Source organism: Panthera pardus, unplaced genomic scaffold (genome assembly GCF_024362965.1).
Source record: "Panthera pardus isolate Hobbes unplaced genomic scaffold, ASM2436296v1 HiC_scaffold_8, whole genome shotgun sequence".
NCBI lineage: Eukaryota > Metazoa > Chordata > Mammalia > Carnivora > Felidae > Panthera > Panthera pardus.
In genome coordinates this window covers 77,030,807-77,043,059 of record NW_026527013.1, presented here as the reverse complement: position 1 = coordinate 77,043,059, position 12,253 = coordinate 77,030,807, and the positions used below count along the sequence as shown (strand labels likewise).

The 12,253-nt window shown below is 35.6% G+C and overlaps 1 protein-coding gene and 1 non-coding gene across 3 annotated transcripts in view; both read left to right on the top strand.

The window, feature by feature from the left end:
* The window catches only part of LOC109268063 (B cell receptor associated protein 29), a 55,836-nt gene that overhangs the window by 10,213 nt on the left and 33,370 nt on the right, over positions 1–12,253 (top strand). For both annotated transcript variants that reach the window (XM_019451180.2, XM_019451179.2), the window contains exons 5-6: positions 661–796; positions 6,692–6,800. In XM_019451180.2, the coding sequence (XP_019306725.1) occupies positions 661–796; positions 6,692–6,800 (245 nt within the window). The remainder of the gene's footprint in view (positions 1–660; positions 797–6,691; positions 6,801–12,253) is intronic.
* LOC128775808 (small nucleolar RNA U109) lies at positions 10,197–10,328 on the top strand. Its single transcript, XR_008420780.1, has one exon. It is a non-coding gene; the product is annotated as a small nucleolar RNA U109 (small nucleolar RNA).

Genomic DNA, 12,253 nt, shown 5'->3' with positions numbered 1-12,253 from the left:
AGATTTTGAGGTGGTAGGGGAAAAAAAGAACCAAAAGAGCAAAAACGACTTCACTTACTGACCTGCCACACTGTCTAAAATTCTGTTTCGGGACTTACTGACCTGCCACACTGTCTAAAATTCTGTTTCGGGACGTCTGGGTGGCTCAGTCAGTTAAGTGTCCGACTTCGGCTCAGGTCATGATCTCAAAGTTTGTGAGTTCAAGCCCCACACCAGACTCTGTGCTAACAGCTCGGAGCCTGGAGCCTGCTTCAGATTCTGTGTCTCATTCTCTCTCTGCCCCTCCCCCACTTGTGCTCTGTCTCTCTAAAATAAATAAAAATGTAAAATAAAATTCTGTTTCTACTCCTCATGGCCTCTAAAAAGAAGATAATGAACAAGTACTGCTGAACTGATCTTCCAGGTGCTAGTCTTGTAACAGACTACAAAGGAATGAGACACAGCCTTGTCCTGACAGAAAGACTTGGATTTACAAAGAGAGAGAGAAAGGAAAGAAGGAAGGAAGGAAGGAAAAGAAAGAAACATGTCCTCCTTAAACATCTCCCTCCACCATATCCATACCTAAAGGAGAATCATTTGACAATGACTTTTTATCTTAAATTGCAATTCCTAATGACTAATCTAGTTATACATTAATCTGATTTGTTTTGTTTTGTTTAGTGTGTTGAGACGTCTGGTTACCCTTATTACTCAGCTGGCTATAGAACTGTCAAACAAAGGAGTACTTAAAACTCAAGCAGAAAATACTAATGAGGCTGCCAAAAAATTCATGGAAGAGAATGAAAGACTAAAACAGGTATTTATTTTAAGTTTGCTTTTTTAAAACGTGTGTAAACGGGGACACCTGGGTGGCTCAGTCAGTTAAGCATCCGACTTTGGACGTAATGATCTCACGTTATGTGAGCTTGAGCCCCGCGTCAGGCTCTGTGCTGACAGCTCAGAGCTTGGGGCCTGCTTTGGATTCTGTGTCTCCCTCTCTCTCTGCCCCTCCCTTGCTCACACTCTGCCTCTGTCACTCTTAAAAATAAATAAACATAAAAAAAAATTTTAATATGTGTAAATGTTGTTGGTTTTCCCAAGGTATATTATTTTTCAGTATCAAAAAGAGCATTTTTATAATTTGTAAGCAAAAATTACCATAAATAGCAATACTGTTCTATAAAATGATTGTTTCAAAAGTGTCTTATTATCCTTTAGATTTGTTTGTTCTCAGTTTCCCTCTATTGTAGATTAACACCATTGAACCTGTTTCCTATAATCGAAAAAAAAAAATATTCTGGGAATATGGTTTTTAATTCCTTTATTACCATTAATTTTAGTTTATAACCTAAAGCAAATCTTTATAAGTCTCTATGTTGCCATTTCCTTTTCAGTTAAATTATTTTTTAAGCCATTTTTAAAATTTGTTTTGTTTTAAATGTTCATTACGTAGGAAGCAGAGGAAAGTAGTTTATGCTAAGATTGATCACTGCATATAGTATTTTTTTTTAATGTTTACTTATTTTTTGAGAGACAGAGACATAGCATGAGCTGGGGAGGGGACAGAGAGAGGGAGTCACAGATTCTGAAACAGGTCCAGGCTCCGAGCTGTCAGCATAGAGCCCGACGTGGGGCTCAAACTCATGAACCACAAGATCATGACCTGAGCTGAAGTCGGACACCTAACCGACTGAGCCACCCAGGTGCCCCTGCATATAGTATTTAAAATCTTTAATTTGGCCATGCTGCTGATACTACTACTTTGAGAACCCTATGTTGTAATTGCCCTGCCATTCAGGGAGAGTGTATATTAGGTACTAATATTTTCGCTATTAAATAAAATAAATGAATAAATAAATGATAGCTACAAAATTATTTGAGGTATTTTTTTTTGTTAAGTGTAAAATTTAGGAGTCAGATCTCATAGCTTGAATGTTTGTAGTTCATCTTAAGGTCTGTAAGTTTTGTTAATTGTATTTCTTAGAAAAAAGTGCCAATGGAACCATTCAGAAGTGAAACAAATTTTCTTGAAAAAAAAGCATTCCTAAAATAATCCAACAAGATGATTTTCCTATTGTAAATTAATGAAATGCAAATAGTCAATTATGTATTATACCAAGTTATATTTATGTAAAAAGTGTTGATTTAACAGTAGAGAATTAAAATACTTAATCTTAAAGCCTAGCCTCCTATAGAAAGAACTATAAGAACCACCTTGTATCTATTCTAAACGAACAAGCCAATACATAATACGACACAAGGCTTTCCAGAACCTATAGGTAAGGCAGAACTCACTGCAAAAAAAACTGTGTTTGATGCTACAGTATAATGATCACCTATTTAGAACCCATGTTTTATTTCTAGTGCTGTCTGCCTTATTTTCCACTACAGACAAAAGGTAAAGAAAGACCTTTTTTCATATAAAACAGCACTGAAGGAGGTTTCTTTGGGGCAGGAGGTTGAAACCAGCATCTTTTAAGGAAACTTTTAGAGAATGAGCACCAGTTTTTTTTACTTTGTTTTACTCTGTTTTGAAAAGGCATTGGTCCATAGATGTCTTGTAAATTTCCCTTTGTAGTAAATATAGTTCTGGGAAATCAAGCTCTTGGTATTTCTGTATTCAAAAGCAAACAATAAGTCATTTTTGCTTTTTTAGAATGTTTCAGTAGCAAAATCAGCCTCATTTTGTATCTCAATATTACTTGCTTCATTTTCCATCCTTTGATCTCACTTCACAGTGGCAAAAATAAAAACAAAACCCTCAAAGCTTTGATTAATACATGATGGCTAAACTCAAAAGCACACAGCCTTGTATTTGTAAACTTACTGTGTACCTATCTTGATTTAAAATTGTGCCCATCATGTTAGAGTTATGAGTTCTAACTACCAACAGAACACTGCCTTTTTCCTCTCACTCTTTAGTTGTTTTACTCTTCAGCTCTAAGAAAATGGAAAGCATTTTTGTGTAGTTTGGGTTCTAGTATGTTGAAATACACCATAATTAACATCCTTAAAGTAGTCTTGTCCTTCAAAAAAAAGTAACCTTTCTCAAACCATTTTTGGAACTCTTGTTTTGGAATTGTTTTCACAATGAGTTACCTTTGCAAGGAAATTTACTTAATGACTACAGATTCTTTGATTCTCCCACAATTTCTCCCTTTTCTTTTTTTTTGTTTTTTTTTTTTTGTTTGTTTGTTTGCTTATTTGTTTTTTGTTTTCCTCTCCTTTGATTCCATGCTGTCCTGGTTTCCTGCTTCCTGTGTATCTTGACCCAGTCAATGGCCCTAGATCATCTGAGATGTACAGATTTGCTGAGCTAAACCTAGTACATGTGAGGGAGAAAATTTGTGAGTTGTACATCAATACTGTCAGTGCCCAGAGTGTAACTAATTGACCAAGAAAAGCCAGAGGTCAAAATATGAAAGATAACTTCTGTTTTAAGATACTTCATGTAGATTTTGAAATACTAGCTCAGAAAAGATAAAATTAGTGAAACAATTCTTTATTCCGTGTCAGAGACACCTTATCGAATCGAAGGCACTTTATCCTGAGATCCAAGACACTTAGGTACCAGTCCTAACTCTACCAATAATTAGCATTGTGGTCTGGAGCAAGCCACCTTGTATGTTCTGAGCTTCAGGGTTATAAATAGCAGCTAGCATTCTGCTGGGTACTGCTTCATATGCTTCACAGGAACATGTCAATTCTCGCAACAACCCCACGAGGTTGGTGCTGTTATTATCTGCATTTTATACACGAGGAAGCGGAAGCATAGTGTTAAATGACTTGCACAAAACCATTCAGCTAATAAACCACAAAAGCAAGATTTGAATCCAGGCAGAGTGGCTCTAGAATCCACACCCTTAACCACATTGTTTTGTGACTTTTTGTTACTCTCTTATAAAATGACTTGCGGATGGTGCCTGAGACCCCTTTCTGTTCTGACATTCAGTTCATTAAGTGAAACAGTTATGAAAGACCAATGAACTTTTAATTTAACTGCTTTAAAATGACAACAGTGATGGAGTTTTATTTCTTACTAGTTTTTTGTCCAGCCCTTGCCAAGGTGGTATAAGGTAGGTGGACAGTGAGCACATGCAGGATTGTAGCCAGTGGCTAGCTATTGAATTTCAGTTCCAGGGCTCTTGGTCTTTCTCCAGCATCAAGTCACACATAATAAATTTAGACAAGTTTGCAGGTGCAATAATGAAAGCTTATTTACAAGACCGACACAAATCCACCTTTTCCAAGTCAATGGCATAATAATTCAAGCAGTCAGTGTAAACATTCCTGCAGCTCAGTGGTTCTCTTCCAATTTGGGTAATCACTGAAGACTGTGTGAACTGAAATCAGTGAAATAACAGCTAGGATTATTTTGAACTTGAAGTGGCAACAAATTTATAGAGATTTGAAAAAATTCTTGTTTCTGCTCTTTAAAAAAATTTTTTTTAATTTTGAAGATAGGCAGTTCCTTAAGTATATACTTTAGTTTTTTGTCTCCTAACAATATTAGAGCTTTTGTTCTTCTGAACTGCCTAATATCTGTTATAACACAATGATACTGTATTTGATCTTGTGCTACCATTTTTATGTTCTTGTCTCATCCACTCCATTAGATTGAAGTTAGGTGAGAGCAGAGTCCATGTTTTTCTTACATTTTTATCCCTTATATCATCTAGTTGTAAAAATTGTAATGTATTTGCATGTGGCCCATGCTCAGTAGAACTTGGTGAGTTTCGTTTATTGCTTACATGAGAAAAGGAATCACCTTGCAGTAGAATTTCTTTTCTGTCACTTTGTCTAAAATTGTCCTAAGCTGGGGCGCCGGGGTGGTGCAGTCAGTTAAACGTCCGACTCTTGATCTCAACTCAGGTTGTGATCTTTAGTTTTGTGAGTTCGAGCCCCGCATTGGGCTTTGTGCTGACAGCTCGGAGCCCGAAGCCTCCTTCGGATTCTGTGTCTCCCTCCCTTTCTGCCCCTCCCTTTCTCGCACTCTCTCTCTCTCTCAAAAAAAAAAAAAAATACTACCGCTAATGTCATCCTCAATGGATAAAAACTGAGAGCTTTCCTGACCTTAGGGATGTCCACTCTCACTTCTGTTATTCAACGTAGTATTGGAAGCCTTAGCCTCAGCAATCAGACAACATAAAAGAAATAAAAGACATCCAAACTTTTGCACTCCTGGTGGGAATGCAAACTGGTGCAGCCATTCTGGAAGACAGTATGGAGGCTCCTCAAAAAATTAAAAATAGAACTACCCTACGACCCAGCAATTGCACTACTAGGTATTTATCCACGGGATACAGGTATGCTATTTCGAAGGGGCACATGCACCCCAGTGTTTATAGCAGCACTGTCAACAATAGCCACACTGTAGAGAGAACCCAAATGTCCAGATGAATGGATAAAGAAGATGTGGTATATATTTACAATGGAGTATTTCTCAGCAATCAGAAAGAATGCAATCTTGCCATTTCCACCTATGTGGGTGGAACTAGAGGGTATTATGCTAAGCGAAATTAGTCAGAGAAAGACAGATATCATATGACTTCACTCATATGAGGACTTTAAGACACAGAACAGATGAACATAAGGGAAGGGAAGCAAAAATAATATAAAAACAGGGAGCGGGACAAAACATAAGAGACTCTTAAATACAGAGAACAAACAGGGTTGCTGGAAGGAGGGGTTGTGGGATGGGCTAAATGGGTAAGGGGCATTAAGGAATCTACTCTTGAAATCATTGTTGTACCATATGCTAACTAACTTGGAAGTAAATTAAAAAATAAATAAATTATTAAAAAATAAACATTAAAAAAAAATTGTCCTAAGCTGCTTTTTTACCTGACTGTGGAAGCTGTCAGTATCAAGTTACTGCCACTTTAAATAACCCATGCCAATGTGTAAGTATTTTATTTTTCAACCATTAACCTAATTTACCTTTCGTGGTAACTTAATTTTTTTTTAAATTTCTTTAAGATAATTCAGCTTCTTAATTCTATTGACAATGATGGTTTCCTTCTAGATATACAGAATTCTGAAATATTTTAATATTCAGATCTTAATTTTTCTTGCCTAAAAAAGAAAATCTACAACCAGATAATAAACATTTTAAAAACCAGCATAGATTTCAAAATAGAGCATTGTAAAAGATTAATAAAAGTAATTTGGGGACTGTTCAATGACTATTCAAAATTTGGTAAAATTTTCCAGGCATAGAGCTGGCCTTGTCATTTTACGCTTATCCATCCTGACATTATACTCTTTTTTTCTTTTTTTTTTTTTTTACAGATGGGTCTACATAAAAATAGTCTGAGTAGACAGCTCTGTAATTGGAACATAATGGTTTACCAATTAATATACTCAGAACTGGTTTTTTTCCCTTAGATTTACATCACACACATAATGGAAGAAAAGGCATCACATTATTTACCTAAGTACTTTTTGAAAATATAATTTAATTATAGCCCAACCAGAAATCCTTATTTTCATTTCAGAGATTCAACCTTAGTAAGAAGAAATATTTTTTTGTTTTTTTGCCAAATACCAAGTTTCTGCAAAAGTATATCGTATAAAATTATAAAATACTTAAAGGATAAAGAATAAAATAAAGACCAATAATTTTAAATACGTTATTCAGCCTATGTCCTGAAATAATACCTCATTGTTGCCATATAAGCTTACTTCTTTCTATAACTCTCTTTTCTGATAGCTCTTGAAAAACTATGTCAATGAAGAGGAACACATTTTGGAAGCAGAAAATAAAAAACTAATAGAAGACCAGGAAAAACTGAAAACTGAATTAAAGAAGACTTCAGATGGTAACTTTGTGCGCATGTGTAAAAGTGGAAAGAGTAGCATGATATCTTATGCTGTTAAACTTCACTGTTTTTCCTAAAACAAAACTAATGGCTCAGTGTTCTTCTGAAGAAAAGACTAAGAGTGACCTATTTATAAGTTCCTGCTCAAATATGAAGATAAAACATGGTTTCAGCCAAGAGAAACATACTCTGTTATACAGAAAAACATGTAGGTGTTTCAGATCTGTGTTGTAAATACAGATGTTCCTGCCTTAGTGAAAGAGCTCTGTTCTGGAAAAGTTGCTTGTCAATACATTTTTGGAAAATGAGTCACATTTTTCCATTATAGTATGTTGCTCCTTTGAAAGAAGCAATCTCAAGAGGACAGTTTTGGTTACAGGAAAATCTATTGCTTATCTCATACCCTGATATTTCCTACCTGCCAGATATAAGGAAAGCATTCCTTGAAAAGAGATGGATAGTATAGAGTCATCAGCAATCTGGGATGCCAGCTGCCAGTTTGAATGGCTTATTCCAAAATACATTGCAGTCAGGACTTGGGAAGGCAGCTGTTTCTGCTGTTTTTTGGTCTTTGAAAAATAATTTTGACAGTATTTTCTTTTTCTTTGTCAAAGAAAAAATTGTTATTTCTTGTAGCCACATAACATAGAGAAGTAGGTACCCCAAGTCCAATGTCATCCCAGGAAACTCTGAATAAAAATTTGTGGCTTGACCCCTGGGCAGCATGCTTGCATATAACAGATATTCGTTGATGTTGTCCAGACAATGGGGGACCTCTCAGCCAGCCAGAGTTAAAATAATGATCAGTGCATAGACCTTCTCTGATCTCAAATCTCTTCCACTACTTTATGTGGGAGGTAAATTAAAAAAATGTTCAGTGACTGAATGAAGGACCTGCTTTATACCATTTGTAAGTTTATATTTTTTTAAAAAGATCTTGGCTTAGTAAAAGTTTTTTTTATAATATAACTTGCTTTTATTGATTGTACATTTACAATATTTGGATAGAGTTTACTTTATCAAGATGTATTTGAATTTGATATGAAAAGCCCAGAGATAAAAGCTTATTCTGTAAAAACAAAACAAAACCAAAATCCATAGGATATTTCATATGATATAAAATTCTTTAATCACTTTCCTACTTCTTATTTAAAGTGAAAAAAGATTTCTTTAGAGGCAGTAAGTTAAAAAATCAGTTACTCTTCTAGACAAAGGTAATGTATTATGTGGTTGGTATAGTATAGCCCCAAATTCCTTGTTGGTGTTGTTCTCTCTTCTGTCATTACAAAAGATTTGGAACATGATCAAGAAGTTTTAACATTTATATGAATATAAATGTAGTAATCACCTACCATCTGTATTAGACATTTAAGAAGAGAAGCAGTATTCTTTTTTTTTTTTTTTTTACCCAGCATAAAATATTGCTGCTGCTAATCCTTTTGAAGAATGCAAGGAACTATTTCCAAAATACCTTTAATTAGAGTAAAAAAAATTGTTTCAAAATCTTGCTTTTTTTCATACCCACCCTGGCATAATGTAAAAAGGGTGGTACAAAAGTAAAAGACAGACAATAGGGTATTTGCTCTGCTACACCTCTCTTTGGCGAGTTTAGTTTCTTTTTCCTTTTCCTTTGAAAATCCCAACTCTGAGATATTTTGAACTTTGAGTAAGTCTGCATAAGTCTGAGTTATAACTCTACACCTAATATTATTTTAAAGTAATGTGAAGAAACACGGGACTTCTTCAACAGACAATTCAGATGTTTGAAGCAGCTGAACTCTGATAATATAGGCGTTGTGTTTATAATCTGATAGCAAGAGATACCAGCAGAATTCTGTGTTTAAAGTGTAGACTGCAAACCTACTTTCAAAGTAATCGGAGTCGAGGTCAAAGCAGATTTTACCTGCTTGAGCACGTCCTGTTAGGTTTCTGCAAGATGTGTAATATTTTATGAACACATTTTATCTACCCAAAATTATTATTTTACACACAGTATTAATGACCTTGAGAAGATCAAAGTTCCATTTCTGAAAGAGATATATCTTTGGCTATGGTCTCTTGACGTATTCCAGTCGAATTCATTAAAGCAAGAGCTAAGAAATTACATAAATTAATTGTGCAAGATTCAGATGAATTCACTAGCACAATGCTTTGTACCAGGTACCATTCAAACATAGCCATTGATTTCTCACATTGAGGGTATTAAGGCTGACAGTGCTTAAGAAATGTTTCAGAGAGTTCTTTTTTTATATTTGAAAATTGAGTAGAAAAGCAATGTGGTTTGTCTTTTGATGGAGGCAAATAGAGTATTTTCAATGTGAATTTTCTTATCCTTGGTGTTTGTTTAATCCAAGTGAAACATTTTCTCCAAAGTATACTAGTGGAGATAAAGCGTAAATATAAGTGTTTATTTAAACTGGTTAGCCTCTGGGGCGCCTGGGTGGCTCAGTCGGTTAAGCGGCCGACTTCGGCTCAGGTCATGATCTCGCGGTCCGTGAGTTCGAGCCCCGCGTCGGGCTCTGTGCTGACTGCTCAGAGCCTGGAGCCTGTTTCAGATTCTGTGTCTCCCTCTCTCTCTGACCCTACCCCGTTCATGCTCTGTCTCTCTCTGTCTCAAAAATAAATACACGTTAAAAAAAAAATTAAACTGGTTAGCCTCAAGTTGGAAAAGTGGTGTTCCAAAAGCAGTGGTAAGAATATTCTATTAGTAGTGCCAAACACTCCATCAGTTTTTAATCACCAGCTCAGATTTGGGCCGGAGTTAGTAAATTGTCTGTGCTTCAGTGCAGTAACATGGCCCTAGTCATCCAAAAGAGAGCATGCATGTCCCAAAGCACCTAATTTATATTCAGGACTAACTTAGTCAGGTGTAAGGACCTGACCTGTCATTTTTAATGATCTGTTTAACAATAACTCTGATATCCCAGTATGTGGAGTAATTGGGAAAGGGCACTGCCATGAAAAATGAGAACTTAAGCTTTGAAGAATTTACAAAGCTCTCAAAATTAGAAAGAAAAAAAAACAAGCTCTCATAATAAAATAGATCTTGTATGTGATGGAAAACTTTATGATGTCTGAGGAGATTGACTTCAAAAGAGTTTCCCAAGATAGCTACTGGTTTTTATTCTTACAAATAAATACCTTCTTGGCATTTATTCTTATTAATAAACACCTTGTCGGTATGTATTCTTATAACAAGATGAAACATGCTGTTCAATCATTGCATACATTCAGGCAATGGTAAATGTTAGATATGATTTTAAAAGCGGTTGAGTTTTGGGGCACCTGGCTGGCTCAGTCAGTAAAGCATGTGACTCTTGACAGCAGGGTCATGAGTTCAAGCCCACATTGGGCATAGAGCTTACTTTAAAAAAAGAAAGTGATTTTCCACAAAAGTTTCATGTGGAAATGTCTCCTCATTCCTTTATGAGCAGGACTGAATTCCTAGCATGCTGCATTTTAAAAGGAGTGCTCAGAGCCACCAATCTTACAGTAGAGATTGAATAGTAGCCTGTATCTCCTGCATAAAGGGAAAAAAAGAAGAAAAGACAAAAAAGTGATTAGAGCAAATTTTTTGACCCTGGCTTTATCCTCCCTCCCTCCTCCTTCCCTCCCTCCTTCTTTTCTTCCTTCCTCTTTCATTCCATCAAAAAATTTTTTAAAGAACTTTTCAATTATTTATTGTGAGATCGTTTAACATAAAATAAGACATAAGCTTTTTTTTTTTTCAACTTTTTTTTTTTTTAACATTCATTTTTGAGAGACAGAGCATGACAGGGAAGGGGCAGAGAGAGGGAGACACAGAATCTGAAGCAGGCTCCAGGCTCCGAGCTGTCAGCACAGAGCCCAAGGCGGGGCTCGAACTCACGAACTGTGGGATCATGACCTGAGCCAAAGTCGGACGCTCAACCGACTGAGCCACCCAGATCCCCCAAGACATAAGCTTTTTATACAGATTTAAAACTGAGGGCTTTCCACTTCCTTACAGATGAATTATTTGAGCCATCTATCTATCTAAAAATAAGTTGTCAAAGTCCAACATAAGCATGTTTTACAGTTGAAAATTTTTGTGAGCATCAACTGTCTTTAATTTGCAGCTATATCAGAGGCACCATCTAATTTTAAAGTTAATACTTTAAAAAATTGTTAGTTTTGGTCATATTTTTTGCTTTATTTTAATGAGTTTTTATGATTTGAATGAGAAATTCAAACTTTTCTCCTCTCCTTACACATCTGGAAGTTTCTGCCTCTTTGCCATCTCCTTCCCTTCTCTTAATAACTGAAGAAAAGTCCATATTAAAAAATAATGGTACAGTTTGTATGATGGGTGTGACAATAGGCAATATGTAACTAATAGTACATTAAGTAAGAAAAAAAAAAAAAAGTGTACCAAACTATTAATAGCAGTTATCTTTGGCATATACAAAGAATTTTTTTTTCTGCAGTTGAAATTATTTTCTGTAATGAATTTCTTTTACTTGTATAGTGGAAAGGGTCAAAAAAAACCCAAAACTGTTTTTCCCAAATATCCAGGTAATCTAAGGCATTCAGTTTTTAGCTTAAATTATCTAATCGATTGACTCTATTCTCTACTTTGGGAATAGATACTACATATTAGGAGTTGTGTAACCTTTACTAAGTGACCTGGGTCACAGTACAAAACCTGAAAATACATGAGATCATTCTGGTCAAGTCACTGACCCTTTTTAGGCCACAGTTTTCTCTTCTGTTAGGGAACAGGCTTGTTAACCTTTAATGTCTGTGTTATCTCCAAATAATGTAATTAAGCAAAAGTGACCATCAAGAACTGTTTTCATTGTGGCTTTTTGACCCTTCAAATTGTATTTATTTTTCATTCGAGAAAGCTTTTCACCGTAAGTTACCTTTCTCCCAAACTGAAGTTCAGCAGGTGGTTAATTAAGCCATATTCCTCACAGGAGAAAAATGCTTCGTGTAGGCTTAGAATCATTAGGACAGGGCCTGGCATGTTTTATACACCCATTAGCTCATAGCCCAAGTGTGTTGTATGGAAAGGAGCTACAAATCTTAACCCTCTTGGGTGGGACATAACTATTTCTCACTAGGTTATAGTGTGGCTGTTTGTTTAGAACATCTCCTAGAACACGGATATGGAATAATCAAACTGCTGGAAAGAAGAAATGATTTAAGTAAAGAAAGCATTACATTCTTTTCGTTATAAATATTAAGGAAATAAAAAATGAGAGTAGATCTTTAGAGCTTTTCTCTCCGAGCGTCTTTCCTTAGGGAATTATAACACAAAGTAGTCTCTATAAGGCTTAAACGGGGTACTGAATTTTTTTTCTTTTTTTCTTTTATCAGAATGTCCATATACATAAATCCTAAAAGTCGAAAGTACTACAAGCCTTACAGTGAAAAACAGCACTTCCCTGAGACCCATCTCCAGAAACAGCTACATTCAACTCATTTAGCGA